Raw genomic sequence first — 18,016 nt, forward strand, 5'->3', positions numbered from 1 at the left:
AATGTATTTGGAAATTAAATTAGGGCAAATTAAATTAATAATTATACACTATTTAAAAATTATTAAAAAATTTAAATTAAATTAATTTAGTAAACAATATAAATCCAAAATTAATGATAGAATCTCAATAAATTGAGTTTGAAGTTATCATTTATTTAGAAATATTATGTTTACGAGATTTCATAATACAAAATTTAATTAGCAAACGTACGTTATTTTAAAATTATGAATAAAAAATATAAAACAAATTATTTAATTAAAGAATAAAAGTTTACAATTAGTGATCGAAACTCTATGAATTAAATTTATATTTATGTTTTATTTAAAGATATTATTAGTTATTAGATTTGATAATATATAAACTAGTTGAGTAAAAAATAAAATCCAAAATTAGTGACTCAAACTTTATAAATTATGTTTGTAATTAATGATATACTTAAAAATATTATTAATTATTAAATTTGACAATTATTTAAGTAAAAAATAAAAGTATAAAGTGATTGAAATTTTATAAATTAAATTTATATTTATAATATATTTAAAAATATTATTAATTTTTAAATTTAACGATTTATAAATTATCTGAATAAAAAATGAAAGTTCAAAATTAGTGACATGAATTTTATAAACTAAGTTTGTATTTATGTTTTGTTTAGAAATATTATTGATTATTAAATTTTGCGATATATTTATTATTATTAAATTTTTTTTATTATTTTAATTATCATTAATTTTAACATCATATTTATTTTGTTATTAATAAATAATAATTAAAATAATAATAAAATTTATAAGGTATAAATATTGCTAATATAGTTAAAGATATAATAAAAAAATTTAAAATATTTATCAAATTTATTTAGAAATATTTAAAAAGGATTATTCTTTTTATCGTAATAAAAAAATTAAATTTATAAAAAATATTCAAAGTAGAGCTGAAATAATAAAATTGAAGCTCAGCAAAATTTGAGCTAAATATTAATATATAATGAAATAAAAAAATATATTAATATTTTAAAAGGATGAATGTAATAGAAATTGTTTTTTTTTTTTTTTTGGGTTCCTGCAGACAGAGGTAAATATGATTGTCTTATCCTGATGCATCCAAAACAAATATCTTGATGAGAAAACGAAAGATTAGCAACAGCAAATTTTACTTAGTTCTTGAGGTGTGTTGAATTTCTGTTCTCCTATTTTCCTATCTTCTACCTGCATCAACAATGGCATCGTCCGCTGCTCTTAGCATCGTCGGCGCCGGTGCCGGAACCTGGTTTTCGGGGGAAAGAAATCTCTCTCCGGGACCCAGGAAGCATTTTCTGTGGTTAAGCCTTCCAGGAAAGCATTCGCTACATTACAAGTGCTTTCGGCTCATACCCAGAACGAAAGGCTTCATTTTTGCTTTGGGAAAGGAGGCTGAAGATAGCTTTCTCTCGGTGGGATATTTTATATATATACATATATATGTATATGTCTGTTCTCTTTTGGGTCATTTTTTTACCATGAAACAAGTACCTTTGCTGCTTATTTTCGATGTTTTGTTTTATTGGTTTCGCGAGGCAATCTGTTTGGATGCTGAGAAAACTGAGGCAAGTGTGAGGACTTCTTTTTTTGCGTGTTTATGTAGATCAGTGTGGAGAATACCGAGAAAATAAAAGAATTTGTCGTGGTAATACTTGCTATGAAGTATTCATTCTGTTTGTACTCAACAGTTCCTCCATGTATGCAACCTCATAGCCGTTGAGAAAAAATGAACCTCCGTTATTAACGCAAATATACTGCATCAAGCCATTTCAGATGTCTTTATGCTACTATGTGTGTGTGTGTGTGTGTATATTATTTTCTTGGATTTACTGAGATAAAATATATTTCTGGGTTCCATTTTGAGTTTTTGTTTCTGAGCCTGATCTTCATTTGATTATTAAGAAAAGGAAAAAAGAAGATTTATGAATTTAAGATTCTATGATTTTCTTATGAACCCAACAACCTTTTTCCGCTCAGATTATTGTAACAACAACAAAAAAGAAGTATTTTTCATATGTTTTTCATTTATTATAATTATTTTTTCTGTATCATTGCTACTAAAAAGAACATATTTTGTGCTCTTCCAAGGCAGTTTAGGATCCAAAATACTTTTTGCTGCTAAATGCCTTTCTGTTCATTTCCTATTTAACCCAATCCAATTCTTATTCTATACCTTTTACTTTTTTTTCCGGGATATTCTCATGTAAAAGTATTTTCATTTGTAAATTAATTTCACCCCTACCTTGAGTTCTTTGGAAATATATTTATCATTCCTCCTTGTTTATGTAGGAGTTAGAAATCCATGTCTAGGCAATTCAAAACAGGAGTATAGTTTGTTCCTAAAGCAAATGAGCGGAGTTAGTTCAAATATGAAAATTATAACCCAATTCTAGGAATCAAGAATATCCTATTAACTAAGGAGAGGAATAAAATAACAGTTGAGCCCTGTGGACTGTAAGTGCAAAAACTTGGATAATTGGTTTTGCCATATTGTGTAGGACCAGTTGGATGTTCAGAGAGTTAGATAGAGTGAATGGATATTATTGGAGATATGATTGTTGACTACAAAATGAATTACGGTCAGATTTTAATTCTCTAGTCATTGAGAAGATATGATGTGGGGGTATTATATTTGTATTATATAAAAAATATAAAAACCAACTTAATTGAATGAGAATTTGTAAACAATGTTCTCTAGACATCTAGTGATGCGAAATAAAAGGCAAAGAATGATAACGTATTGATGAAAAATGATAATTTAGCATTCCATGGGCTCCTAGTTTGAGCAAAAACTTAGTAGAAAAATACATAAATATTATTTCAGTAGCAAGATATATGTCAACTTGCCCTTCTTCCCATTTTTGTTCTTCTAGTTTTCATTTTTCTTCTTCCTGACACTGGAGTATGTCTGTTTTGTTAACCTCTGTATCAGTTGGTGTGTGTCATTGTCATCTTAATAGTTTATGATGACAAACTTTATATTTGCAGAATATGAATGAAGATACGGATGATATGTTTGATGACTTGTTTAATAAGTATGGGAAGGTCGTATTCAGGCGAACTGATCAAAAGCCCCCTACTGCTGAGGTTGATGATGATGCTGAAAGCTTAGCGTGTAAGGTTTTATGGCACTTAAATTGAAGCTAGATGATCCTAGTCAGTGCTTAGCAAATCGTTATATGATTCTTTTGTTTTATTTTTCTTGTTTTAAGTGATGCTGGTGTTGTTGCTGTCACTTCTCTATTTTGGTAATCAAAATACTCAAAATTATCTGTTTTTTTTTGGTAAATGTTATGTTCTTGGATTGACTTCTGCAAGAATTCAGTCTCATTGGACAATTCTAAGAAGTAGGTTACACCATGTCAACAGCCAGCATACAGTGGTAGGATTGCAAGCACAGCACCTCGTTTGAAGAATTACATTATTGCTTATAGCTAGTCATGATTGAATAAATTCTCAAATATTTTATTATTTTCCTTGGAAAAAACACTGCCAATATATATTGATAGAGCATTCCCTTTATCTCTGATATAACAGTTTTTATACTTTAAACTTTCTTCAAACAGTCACTTCCACGTATGACTGGGTATCAATCAGAAATTCTATTTCAGTTTCTTTTGACCCTAAATTCTGGAATGATTGAAAGATGCTGTTAGAGGCTAGTCCATGTTGGACTACTGTACTGGTTCTTTCCATGCTACAGTCAATGCTTCTTCATGGTGAGTTAACGATTGCTGCTTCACCTTGTAGAACAATCAATTCCACTTAAACCCATCCCCAATTTTCCCCCAGAAGAACTGTCTCTCTCTCTCTCACTATCAAAGCCCAAAGGGAAATAGAAGTGGGAGACAAGAGAGCTGTCGTTTCCTTTCCTCCCATTGTTTCTAGCCTTGAAATACAGTGTCGGTCTATTATTTTAGTTATTTTTTGGCATACATCTTCTGTTTTAAGTACTAATTAATTAATTCCTTATCTTTGCAGTTGCTGTAGCAATGGCCAAGGTTGCAAGTGAGGTGAAAGCTGCAGATATAAAAGTCCTCTTTGTGAAGCCTCTTGTGTACTGGACTAGGTTTTTCATCATTGCAACAGCATTTTCTCGCCCTCAGATTGATGCTATAAGGTATGCATTAAACTTTGGTTCTGATCATTGTATGTTTTGCTTCATATAGTTATGAGAAATCCTGAACCACTGAACGCTTGAATTGAAATTTTGTTTAAAACTGCAATATAGGTCCAAAATAACAGATATGGCTGAGAAAAAGTATGGAAAAGTGCCATCTGGCGACACAAAACCCAATTCATGGACTCTGTTGGATTTTGGTAAGTAACCTTGCATGGCATTTGGTGACTCATTATAGTGGAGGGAATTTGTATGCAAACACTTGGTATTAGATATGATGACCTGTGGCCGTCAACAATAGGGCTAAATTTGCTTTGTTAATAGCAAATAAAAGAAAAAGGACCGTCGCACCCCAATTCGAATTTGGGGTCAAGAAAATATGATGCAGAAACTATACATCTAATGCTGATTTTCCTTGAACCATCATGGAAATATTTTGCTTAACCTCAAAAGTGATATTCCTTAAAGATGCAAATCTTTATAGAGGCCATGTGCTTTATCCCAACACCCCCACACCCCACACACACCCCCCCCCCCCCCCAAAAAAAAATCTATCCATGAGATGCAAATAAGGAGAGAAATGATCCTTAAAGATCCTTGCACTCCTCTCCAGCCATGACATTCACAACTTAGCAAACATCATGGCCACCCCTCCCCCCATGATCCTTTTCTTATTTCGAACGACATGAAGAAAATAAATAGTAAAATTGTCAAGGTTTTGAGAAGAAACCAACAAAACCCAAAAGTATCAAATAAACAAGTGCAAAGTCTCTAAGCCACATTGCTGCACTAAAAGGTGGCTGTGGTATTCAACATTTTGATAACTCATCACATAAGTAACGATCCTGTAAATTTAAAAAAGAAATGTATATAAAGAATATAAGTGCGAAAGCGAAATACAAAATTTTGGTTAATATCCCTTACACAATAGTTTAAACGTACTAACAATACCGAAAATAAGTCCTTTAAAAGAAAATACTGAAAATGAAATATTATAAAAGAAACTAATAAACATCTAGGTTTTTACTCGCCATCTTCTTGTAGATCGGGCTCGGGAACCAAGTTCTCTTGATCTGAAATGGTTAAGTAAGGAATGAGCTACACTAGTTCAGTAAAGACATCACACTATATCACTATTATAGAAGTAAAAGTTAGTAGAAAACTAAAAACAACCAATGGAGCACAAGTTTCAAGTAAATTTATTTATCAATAATCAAACCATTTATCGTCTACTTAGTTCAGTAGGATTTATAAAAACGACTCATGGAAACAATAACATCATAGAGATCATAAGTTCATACATAATCTGTAACATAGTACATGTCGTACTTTTATATTTCAATCATCAAACAACAGTTGCCCCTTTTTATCAGCCTACTAGTATCCGTGGGGATCCATAGGGGTTCCCGCTACCCGTGAACCATTCCCTTAACAAACTTAATTTTCAGGGCCATCCCCATACCCCGTCCGGTATGGGTACCAAACAATAAATCTCAATACCTCGTCCGGTATGAGGGTGAAGCTGGCCGTCCCTATACCCCGTCCGGTATGAACGCCAAAACATTTAAAGTCTTCATACCCTGTCCGGTATGAGACAATGTTCCCGGTAGGGTTCCTTATGGACTCGGTTTGTCCACCATCTCCTAGGATATCTAGTGAGTCTGTCAACTTATCCATTTATCAATTCACATACCTTTTCTACTTTTTTCTTAATTTTCCGTTTCTCACATAAACATGAATACTTAAACAAGTAACGAGCATCCAACAAGACAAGCATATCATCGGATTCACAAAATCAAGCCATAATGAAGTAAACAGTGATTCATGCATTCAAAACCATAAAATAAATAAATCACATACCATACTGCATTTAAACTTTAAAATAAATCAAACAGAAACTGATAGAGAAATATGTCCGGTTCGGTCTCCATTAGCAACCGTAATAATTATGTATATCTATTTAATTCATACAAATATAGTTTTATTATTTATTAGACTTTAATTCCGTGATAGGAAATAGGGTGAGGGGTTCTTATCTGATTCGAAGCCGAAAATCGGATTTTCATTGCGTCTACGGGCAGTCCCTAGGTTCCCTGAATTTTTTTCCGGGAACTGAAATGCGCTTACGGTACATACACATGTCCCAAATAACTCAAAAATCAGACCCAAGGTCTATTCGACCAATTTTGGAATTCCGACACAGCAGCGATCTGTCTCGGGTTGGCTGTTTCTGGCCAAATTCGGCCAAACTTGCATTGGTTCCTGTGAGAAAACACCGCTAGGACCCTCGGTGGGCCGAAAAGACACGAAAAACCGAAACTTACCGGCGGAGGGGCTCTCCGGTGCGGCGGCTCCTCTTGGTCGAGTCGCGATTTGGTGTTTTGTTCCGGCCAATCTGTAGAGGAAGGAATGGTGGTCACAATGGTGTAAAAATTACAAAGAACAGAAATCGGGAAGGGCCTCATAGGAAGCAAGAACCAAAAAAACTCGCGGCGGCGCTGCTGGGCTTCAGCGGCATTTTCTGGCCAATTGGCTAGTGTTTTGGCTCCGATTTGGCCATATGTGGGTTTAGAATCGAATTCTAAGCCAAGGGAAGAATTTTTACTTCGTTTGGCGGCCGAAAAGTGCTCCGGTGCTGCGGCGGGTGGCGGCCGTCGACTCCCCGGCGGCTGGGCTGTCTTCTCTGGCGAGGGCTCTGGCGGCTAGGGTTAGGGTTTGGGTGTGGATGAGATTATTTATAACTTTCTACTTTTAATCTGAGCCGTCTATCGCGATTTAATTTGGGCTGTCCGATCGCGATTAAAAAGGAAATGAATCTGAGCTGTTCATCGCGATGCAATCTAGGCCATCCGTGCGCAATTCAATCCAGGCCGTCCTTGCGCGTTTTTTATCTGAGCCGCCCGTGCGCGCAGGAATAGATCTCAGCCGTTTGATCGCGCGCACGCGGATCGACCACGTGGCCTCTTGCGTTAGCGTCTCTGCCACGCGGCGCGTTCTGGTTGGGCGGGGCTGCTGACGTGGCACAATTTTTCTAAATTGCGTTTTGACCTCCGGTTTTTAAATTTTCTTTTAAAAATACTTGTAGAACCCAAATTTTCACCCCTTTTTTCCAAAATTGTTTTCAGTTAAATCCCTAAATTTTTTTTTTTCCTTTTTATTGTTTTTATTATTATTATTTCTATTTAAAATAAATTAAAGTAATTTAAAATAAATTAAATTCTATTAATACTTAATTATATTTATTTAGAATTAATTAAAAATAATAGAATAAAATAATAATAATAATAATAAATAAAAAAATTTTGAGTGTTACAATTCTCCCCCCTTAAAGAAATTTGGTCCTTCAAATTTGCCTGTTATTCTTGATCGAACAACTGGGGGTATTGGGTTCTAAAGTCTGATTCTACCTCCCATGTAGTTTTCCTTAACGTGTGGTTCTGCCACACGACCTTCACAAAGGATATTTCATAGTTGCGGAGTAATCTTCTCTTTCGGTCCGTAATACCAACTGGTACTTTCTCATAAGATAAGTCCTTCTGAAGTGGAAGCGGTTCATGAGCCAAGACATGAGAGGGGTCCGGGTTGTACTTACGTAGCATGGATATATGGAACACATTATGGACCTTGGAGAGCTCTGGAGGCAGTGCTAGTCTGTAGGCGGCAGTACTGATCTTGTCTAAGACTTCAAATGGTCCAATAAATTGGGGGTTCAGTTTTCCCCTCCTACCGAACCTACTAATTTCCTTAAAAGAGGCGACCTTAAGGAACACCCGGTCGCATTTCTCAAACGCTAAATCTCTCTTTCGGGTGTCCGCGTAACTCTTCTGCTTGCTCTGAGCCGTCTGAATGTTTCTTTTGATATTTAACTATCTTGGATGTGGTCTCCTCTACTAGTTCCGGGACGAACAATTTTCTATTGCTCACTTATTCCCAACAAATCGGCGATCTGCATTGACGCCCATATAACGTCTCATACGGAGCTATGCCAATGCTCGCTTGATAGCTGTTGTTGTAGGCAAATTCTATCAGGGGCAAATGGTAATCCCAATGGCCCCCAGAGTCAAGGACACAAACTCGAAACATATCTTCAAGTGTACGGATTATACTTTCTGATTGTTCATCAGTCTGAGGGTGGAAGACAGTACTGAGGGACAGCTTCGTTCCCATGGCTTGCTGAAAGCTACTCCAAAATCGAGAAGTGAACCTAGAGTCCCTGTCGGACACTACTGTCACTGGAACTCCATGTAATCTGACTATTTACCGGATATATATTCTTGCCAAGTTGTCCAAGGGATCGGTCATTATGATGATTAAGAAGTGGGAAGACTTGGTGAGTCGGTCAACAATTATTCAGATGGCGTCATATCCTGCGCGTGCCTTAGGTAACTTTGTCACGAAGTCCATGGCGATATGTTCCTACTTCCATTCCGGAATCGGTAAAGACTGAAGTAGCCCGTCTGGGTGCTGATGCTCTGCCTTGACCTGCTGACATATCAAACACTTAGACACAAAGTCAGCTGTCATTTTTCATCCCATTCCACCAAAATCGGGGTCGCATGCTTTGGTACATTTTGGTGTTTCCGGGATGCATGGCAAACTTTGAGTTATGGACCTCAGTTATAATGTCTCTCTTTAACTCACTGTCATTCGGAACGCACACCTTGCCCTGAAATCGGAGTAACCCATCGGCAGAGACTCGAAATTCTGAACTAACTCCCTGTTCTGCATTGTTCTTGAGAGCTACTAGGGCGGAATCAGCTGACTGAGTTTCCCTTATTCTCTGGATCAGCTCAGGTTGGATGGTCAAATGACTCAAACATGTGGCTCTCCTCAAGTCCTGAAGTCGAAACTGTTGTGTAGCCCCAATTGGCTTGCATTCTGAGACTATCAAATGGGCCAAGATACCTGCACTTTTCCTGCTGAGTGCATCGGCTACCACGTTGCCCTTACCCGGGTGGTATTAGATATCACAATCATAGTCTTTAAGAAGTTTTATCTACCTTCTCTAACACATGTTGTGATCCTTCTGGGTGAATATATGTTTCAAATTCTTGTGATCGGTATAGATCTGAAAGGTCTCTCCGTATAAATAATAGCGCAATTCAAGGCGTGTATGATTACGGCAAGCTCTAAGTCATGGGTGGGATAATTTTTTTCATGGCTCTTTAACTGTCTGGACCCATAAGCTATGATCTTCCAATGCTGCATTAGCACACAACCTAGGCCTAGATAGGAGGCATCATTTTAAACCGTATATCCCCTGATTCACTCGGCAAGGCCAGCACAGGTGCAGTAGTCGGCTGCTTCTTTAGTTCTGAAAAACTTCTTTCACAGTTCTCGTTCCACTCAAACTTGGCATTCTTCTTTGTGAGTCGGGTTAGGGGAGCCACTAGGCTAGAAAATCCTTCAACGAACCTGCGGTAATAGCCCGCCATTCCCAGAAAGTTGCGGATTTCTTTAACTGATGTCAATTTCTCCCAACCGAGCACTACTTCAACCTTTTCAGGATTCACTGACACTCCATCCTTTGATATGATGTGTCCTAGGAAAGCGGTCTGCTCAAGGTAGAATCTACGTTTACTCAACTTTGCATACAGTTTCTTTCTTCTGAGAACCTGCAAAACCTTGACTAGATGGTGAACATGTTCTTCTCTGTTTTTTGAGTAGACCAGTATGTCATCGTAACAAATTAATTTAGGAATTATCTGAAGACCCTGTTCATCAGATCCATGAAGATGGCTGGGGCATTGATTAGCCCAAATGGTATGACCAGGAACTCATAGTGTCCATACCTGGTTCGAAAGGCCGTCTTGGGGATGTCTTCTGTTCTTATTTTCACCTGATGTTAATCTGATCGCAGGTCTATTTTGGAGAAGACTTGCGCACCCTACAACTGATCAAAGAGGTCATCAATTATGGAAAGGGGATACTTGTTCTTGATGGTGACCCTGTTCAATCCTCTGTAATCGATACATAGCCTCAACGTTCCATCACCCTTCCTGGCAAAAGTGACTCCGACACCCCAAGGGGACACTGTGTCTGATAAAACTACTGTCTTGCAATTCAGTGATCTGTTTCCTCAGCTCCTCCATCTCAACGCGGCTCATGCGATAAGAAGCAACTGAAATAGGTTGGGTGCCAGGCTGCAGATCTATGGTGAACTTGACTTCCCTATCTACCGGTAGTCAAGGTAGTTCATTCGGAAACACATCTGAAAAGTCTCTGACTACCGGAATCTCTTGAATACAATTTTCTTTCTTGGGTTTGCCTAATTAGAGAAAGTAGCAAGGTTAAGACACTCGACAATTAAGGAAATTTGCCATCAAGGATTAAGTACTAAATGATTTTATTCATTTGTAAATGACTCCTCATTAGGAGGAGTGAATACAACCTTCTTACTAAAGCAATCTATGGTGGCGTGATACGTCGCTAGCCAATTTATCTCTAAAATTACATCAAAATTTTCCGTGTCTAATTCTATCAGGTCTACACTCAGTTTCCTATTTGCTATCTCCACGGTACAAGCCTTGTAGACAACTTCTCCTAGTGATGTTGCACTCTCAGCAGTAGATACAAATAACATTGAATCAAGTTTATCAGGTAATACATTAAATTTGGATGCAAAAATAGGTGAAACAAATGAATGCGATGTACCAGTGTCAAACAAAATATGAGCAAGATGGTTACATATGGTGTACATACCCTGTACTACGTTCGGGTCGGCGTCGGCATCTTGCTGAGTGAGGTTGTAAGCCCTGCCTTGAATAAGAGGTCTTCTTTGATTCTGGTTCCTTGGGCACTTTCTCGCATAGTGTTGGGCATTACCATATATGCGACAAGTGTTGTTGAGGCGGTAATATGGTTAGTCCCCGTGATCTCTGCCGCAATGCTGACAGATCTTACCACGTCCTGCCATTGAAACCTGAGGGGGAGCCTGGATCACCGGTCTGGGCCTCTTGTTCTGTTGGATAGGCGCAGTAGGTGCTGGTTTGCGGAGTGGAGCTGAGGGTCTGTGGTTCCCTGCTGACTGAGGGAGGGTGTGAAGGCTCCTCTCCACTAACTGTGCCTTGGCCAGAACGACTGAGTATGTCTTGAGCTCCAGTACAAATAGGTGCTGTTTGATCTCTGGGCGGAGGCCCCACTGGAACCTCCTAGCCTTCCTGCACTCATCCATCAACGTCTCAGGGGGATATCGGCCAAACTCCAGGAACTTACGGACATATTCTGACACTGTCATGTTCCCTTGGACCAACTGGACAAACTCCATCTTCTTAAGATGTCGGATGTGCTCTGGGAGGTACTCTGCATAGAAGGCTGCTAAGAACTGTTCCCAAGTAACTGGAACAGGCAGGGTGGTCTGCTTGAGTTCCCACCAACGATCTGTTTCTCCCACCAGCATGTAGGTAGCAAGGGTGACCCTCTGCTTGAGAACCACTCCTAAGGTCTAAAGCCTTCTCCGTCTCCTCCAACTAGTACTGGGCATCTTCAAAAGAGGATTCCCCTGCAAAAGTAGATGGGTTCAGTCTCCTGTACTTCTCTACGTAGCCCGGGTCAATCATGGAAGGAGTTGGGTCCCGCGGAAGAGGGATTAGGCTGGGCTGAGGATAGACTGGGGGGCCCTGTGGTGGTACTTGCTGATATGGTGGGGGCACTGTATTATACTGTGGCGGTGCCGGGCAGTACTGTGGCTGGGGCACCGGATTATACTGCGGCGGTGGTACTGTGGAGGAGTAGGCTCGTACTGGGGTGGCTGGGGATTCTCTCGCTGTAGTGGTGGCTCAACCTGTGGTAGCGGAGGAGGGTTGGGTAGCTCCCTTCTCTCCTCTCGACCCTGCTAGGCAGCAATGAGTCTTTCTAGCATCTTAAATATTCTATCAACATCTTCCCAAAGCGAATCATCCCGGGTTGCTCGATTTAGTGGGGGTATTCCTCTTCTCATCTCTATGCACCTGCATTTCACAAGGAATGATTGAGTAATAATTCATTGGTTTGATATTTCTCTAAGTATTATTGTGTAAGGGACGAGTCCGAGGAATGCGGCTCTGATGCCAACTGTAACGACCCCGGAAATTTAAAAAAGAAATGTATATAAAGAATATAAGTGCGGAAGCGAAATAAAAGGTTCTAGTTAATATCCCTTACACAATAACTTAAACGTTCTAACAATACCGAAAATAAGTCATTTAAAGGAAAATACTGGAAATGAAAGATTATAAAAGAAACTAATAAATATAGGTATCTACTCGCCGTCTTCTTGTAGATCGGGCTCGGGAACCAAGTCATCCTGATCTGAAATGGTTAAGGAATGAGCTACACTAGTTCAGTAAAGACATCACACTATATCACTGTCACAGAAGTAAAGGTTGGTAGAAAACCAAAAACAACCAATGGAGCACAAGTTTCAAGTTAAGTTATTTATCAATAATCAAACCATTTACCGTCCACTTACCTCAGTGGGATTTATAAAAACGACCCATGTAAACAATAACATCATAGACATCATAAGTTCATACATAATCTGTAACATAGTACATGTCGTACTTTTATATTTCAATCATCAAACAACAGTTGTCCCCTTTTTATCAGCCTACTAGTATCCGTGAGGATTTACAGGGGTCCCCGCTACCCGTGAACCATTCTCTTGACAAATTTAATTTCTAGGGCCGTCCCCATACCCCGTCCGGTATGGGTGCCAAATAATAAAGCTCAATACCCCGTCCGGTATGAGCGCTAAAACATTTAAAGTCTCCATACTCCATCCGGTATGAGGCAACGTTCCCTGTAGGGTTCCCTATAGACTCGTTTCGTCCACCATCTTTCAGAATATCTAGTGAGGCTGTCAACTTATCCATTTATCAATTCACATATTTTTTCTACTTTTTTCTTAGTTTTCTGTTTCTCACATAAACATGAATACTTAAACAAGTAACGAGCATCCAACAAGACAAACATATCATCGAATTCACAGAATCAAGCCATAATGAAGTAAACAGTGATTCATGCATTCAAAACCATAGAATAAATAAATTACATACCATACTGTATTTAGACTGTAAAATAAATCAAAGAGGAACTGACAGAGAAATATGTTCGGTTCGGGCTCCATTAGCAATCGTAATAATTATGCATATCTATTTAATTCATACAAATACAGTTTTATCATTTATTAGACTTTAATCCCGTGATAGTAAATAGGGTGAGGGGTTCTTACCTGATTCGAAACTGAAAACCGGATTTTCACTGCGCCTACGGGCAGTCTCTGGGTTCCCTAAATTTTTTCTCAGGAACTGAAACGCGTTTACAGTACCTATACATGTCCCAAATAACTCAAAAATCAGACCTAAGGTCTATTCGGCCAATTTTAGAATTTCGGCAGGCAGCTCCGCCGTGCTTCGGCGACGGCGCCGCTGCTCACAGCGGTTATCCGCATCGGGTTGGCTGTTTCCGACTGTTTTCGGCCGAATTCGGCCAAACTTGTATTGGTTCCTGTGAGAAAACACCCCTAGGACCATCGGTAAGCCGAAAAAACACCGAAAATCAAAACTTACCGGCGGCAGGGCTCTCCGATGCGGCGGCTCCTTCGGCTCGAGTCACGATTTGGTGTTTTGTTCTGGTCAACTTGTAGAGGAAGGAACGGTGGTCACAATAGTGTAAAAATTACATCGAGCGAGAATCGGGAAGGGCCTCATCGGAGGCAAAAATCAAGAAAACCCGCGGCGGCGCTGCTGGGCTTCGGCAGCGTTTTTCGGCCAATTGGCCGGTGTTTTGGCTCCGATTTGGTCACAGGTGGATTTAGAATCAAATTCTGAGCCAAGGAGAGAATTTTTACCTTGTTTGGCGGTCGGAAAGTGCTCCGGTGCGGCGGCAGGTGGCGGCGGTTGGACTGTCTTCTCCGGCGAGGGCTCTGGCGGCTAGGGTTAGGGTTTGGGTGTGGATGAGATTATTTATAACTTTCCACTTTTAATCTGAGCCGTCCATCACGATTTAATCTGAGCCGTCCGATTGCGATTAAAAAGGAAATGAATTTGAGCTGTTTGTCGTGATGCAATCTGAACCGTCCGTGCGCGCGAGAGCGGATCTCAACCGTTCGATCGCGCTCACGCGGATTGCCCACGTGGCTCCCTTCCGCGTGGCCTCCTACATCAACGTCTCTGCCACGCGGCACGTTTTGGTTGGGCGGGGCTGCTGACCGGGCAACTGACGTGGCGCAATTTTTTTAAATTGCGTTTTGATAATTGGTTTTCAAAATTTCTTTCAAAAATACCCCAGAACCCAAATTTTCATCCATTTTTTCTAAAATTGTTTTAATTAAATCCCTAAGAAATTTTTTCTCTTTTTATTATTTTTATTATTATTATTTCTATTTAAAATAAATTAAAATTTATTAATATTTAATTATATTTATTTAAAATTAATTAAAAATAATACAATAAAATAATAATAATAATAAAAAAAATAAAAAATTCTTGGGTGTTACATCATAAACCACTGGGAATAGAGCATGGTTCCGCCTACGAATTTGGAGCATATGATTAGTATTTTACTTATTAAGAACCACAGTCCAAACAAATATCTCAACCTTAGAAGGAGCAACAATATTCCAAAAACATTGACTAAAAGGCACATTTTGAACAGAAGGATTATACTTTTAAAAGGCAAAGAAAGATTTGCAAGAAAATGTCCAAGGACAAACTCTACATTTAAGGGTTTAAAAGAAAATGATTGATTCAAGAAGTTGAGTCAAAGGGACAATAACAACAGCTTCAAAATCATTTAGGTTTTCCATGAAAAAACAAGTTTCAAGATATATGATCATCAGTTTGGATTATGAAGTAGAAGATAGAAGCATTATGGTCACGGGAAGCTGATAGAGACAAGGAAATCTGGTAGCTAAAGGGAGATGAACAGTCCAAGGATTTCCTCCCAAAATAAAATGCAAGATCCATCATCCACACTCACCTTAGTCAATGGAAGGAAAGAGTCCTAAATTTGAGAGAGAGCTTTCCAAGGTCTCTTATAGGAAATAGAAGTATTGGTTAGAGAATCCTAACCATTTTGATTCAGCCCAAACTTGGTTTTAACTACTCTATGCTATAAAAAGTTACATTCCAAAGAAAAGCATCATAACCATTTAGACAATAAGAACATGTCTTTGTACAATTTTTACTTATTCGCTTGACAAAGGTTAACTTGCCACCCTGAGGAAGAACGATTCCCTTCCAACTTGCTAGCCTCTTTTCTGTCTTGCGAAACCATAGGATTGCAAATGCTTTGTTTTCCAAACAATAGTGTTGCAGATGTTTTGATCCTTCAAGTTAGTGCCAAGTGCCAAGGGGAAATCTAAGGTACTTCAAAGGCCAAGTAGAAATGAAAGTATTTCAAAGGCAAAGAATTAGGCTCATTGCCCAGGATTTGAGCATACATATCCACCCCCATGCCTCCACCAAAAGTCAAGAACTTCGAAATTTTGAAGTTTAATTCTTAGGCCAGACACAACCTTCACTTTCCCTGGTACCTGCTAATTTTCGAACAGCCAGTTTGGAATCCATTCCTGCATATATGTTTATTCACTTTTAGATCCCCTTCCAGATATAACTGACCCCTTTTCTTTCAGTGTCTGTGCTCGGTCAAAAGTTGTCTATGTTTAAACTAAATGCAAGCTAGTGTTTTGAAAGTAAATCCATTTCAGTTTTGATTGTAATTCTTATTTTGTTTCTTTTTTAAGTAGAATTATTTAGTTTAAGTGTTTAATGCACATCCATTTCTAACCAATTGTCTATGACCTGGTTGACCAATGAATCAAGTACTTCTTGTTGAATTAAGGCCTCTCTGTCCATGTTTATTTTTTGGTTACATGATTGGAATATAAAGGCTGTAAAGACGAACATTTTTTCATTTAATCAAATTTCCTGAATGGATAGGTTTTAAACAAAAGTGAATCCTTGCAAATTACGTTCTATGTGATTGAATTCGGTTGTAGCTCCTTATAATTAATTTTGTTCTGAAGCTTGATTAGTTGGCTGTATGACAGTGAACAGAAGGTTGGTCATTTTCCCAAGTCACAGAAGTGACTGATCTAACAGCATATGTTAAAAATACTGTGTTTTCCTCAAATTTTGAAGCATGATTCTGCATTCCCCATCCGCAGCGGCAATCGTTATATCATTGTTCCGGACACGTTTGTTAATCCTTGTAATCATAATCTGTTTCTTGATTGCAGGTGATGTAGTTGTCCATATATTTCTTCCCCAACAAAGAGCCTTCTATAACATAGAAGAGTTCTATGCTAATGCGACACCAATTGAACTCCCTTTTGAGAACCAACCGCCCTTCCGCAGTTGACATGATTGAGATATGACCTGAAGATTGTTATGATGAATTGGTTTCTGCCTGATCTTGTTAAGACGCATTTGGCCTCTTGCGTGCAACACAGGTTCAAGACCTCGAAGAATTCGAAGGAGGGTTTCTGCCATTGATGGGGCAGTTTATGAGCTCATGGTGCTCGATAAGATGATTAATTCATTGGTAGTAGAACACAAAGAGAGCTTCTTCAACCAAACTAATGCAGCAACACTTACAACCCTCTCCTGAGCTAAACAATCAGCTACAACGTTTTAACTTTTTAGAACAAAATTACTACTAATAGCAAAGAATTTCCTAATTGAACTCAATTTATCTGTCTTCTTCTGGCTTTCGATGTACTGTTTTTAATTTCGATTCTACATTCAATTTACCCGGATCATTGCTTCTCAAACATGTTCTCTGTAAAGTATATATTTTAAATTTATTAAGAATTTTTTTAGAATTTATTTAAAAATTTATACTTACTCGTATTGGAAAGTTTGTAATTTTTTTAATCAAAATAGATATAAAATTATTATATAAAAATTAATTTGTTAGTTGTAATTAGCCCTAATTGTTTAAAACTCCCTTTCAATTTACCCATTATTTAATCTCCATCCATAATATCTTGTATTATAAATTTTAATTATTCCAAGTCAAAATTGTTTCCAAGTAAATTCCAAACAAGTAGCATAAAACCAATTAAGAAAAAAACAGAGATGAAGTTTACCAAGTTTTTGACTGTCTATTCAAGAAAAAAGTTCTTCAATTCAAGAGTTTTTTTTATTAAATACCCAATACAATCTAACTAAATTAAAAAGAAAAATTTTTCTTTACCATATTCACAAATTACAGGTGAACTGTAAAAAATACAAAGATAAACTAGCACGATACACTCATTATAGAATTAATAACTCGAGTTCGAGTATTACATTTTTTCATTTAAAAACTTTGCTCGTGGATGCTGGAGACTTTGATCATTCATTAGTTAATAAGTTCTCTTCATCATCACAACTCGCGATTAATATACTAATTCACGATGTTGCTCTATCATTATCTACTCTATGATGATCATCACGATTATCAGCAGTTACCATAGAAATTACGTTGCATGAACTCGGATCTCCCATGCAACGAGAAGTGTATTCTGCGGGCATTGGTGGTGGTGGTGGTGGTGGAGGGTGTGATATCGTTGTGGCTTGAAAGATAGACGGAGATAAATATGGAGGTGGAGGTGGTGAGCGCTTAGGCCGGCTCTCCTGCCTCTTTGATGGTGCTGATGAAGGAGATGGCGGCGGAGGTCTGGGTTTCCTTCCATAATTATTGTTTAGAATGATCAAGAGATTGTTGTCGTCTGATAAAATTCTTGCTTGAGCTCCAATGGCTAGAAGCCCAAAGATTAATGCAAAGAAGTAAGCAGCCATTAAGTATATGTTTACTTGGAACTGGAATTGGAATACTTGTTTTGCTGCTTACCCTTGGTGTAAAACCTTCTATACGTATATATATATATATATATAGTCTAAGAGCCAG

The 18,016-nt window shown here is 38.0% G+C and overlaps 1 protein-coding gene across 1 annotated transcript; it reads left to right on the forward strand.

The window, feature by feature from the left end:
• Positions 1–1,090: 1,090 nt before the first annotated feature.
• Positions 1,091–16,836, forward strand: LOC110821128 (Lojap-related protein). Its single transcript, XM_088220878.1, has 5 exons — positions 1,091–1,433; positions 3,010–3,136; positions 4,003–4,141; positions 4,253–4,341; positions 16,362–16,836. The coding sequence occupies exons 1-5, from the start codon at positions 1,221–1,223 to the stop codon at positions 16,481–16,483; spliced, it is 690 nt and encodes a 229-aa protein (XP_088077004.1). The 5' UTR covers positions 1,091–1,220; the 3' UTR covers positions 16,484–16,836.
• Positions 16,837–18,016: the final 1,180 nt, after the last annotated feature.

The sequence above is a fragment of the Carica papaya genome, chromosome 5 (genome assembly GCF_054855325.1).
Source record: "Carica papaya isolate Zhongbai chromosome 5, ASM5485532v1, whole genome shotgun sequence".
Taxonomy (NCBI): Eukaryota; Viridiplantae; Streptophyta; class Magnoliopsida; order Brassicales; family Caricaceae; genus Carica; species Carica papaya.

Coding starts and splice junctions, on each gene's coding strand:
- LOC110821128 (XM_088220878.1), top strand. CDS start 1,221: ATGGCATCGTCCGCTGCTCTTAGCATCGTCGGCGCCGGTGCCGGAACC. Junction 3,137..4,002: donor TGATGCTGAAAGCTTAGCGT/GTAAGGTTTTAT, acceptor TTATCTTTGCAG/TTGCTGTAGCAATGGCCAAG. Junction 4,142..4,252: donor CCTCAGATTGATGCTATAAG/GTATGCATTAAA, acceptor ACTGCAATATAG/GTCCAAAATAACAGATATGG.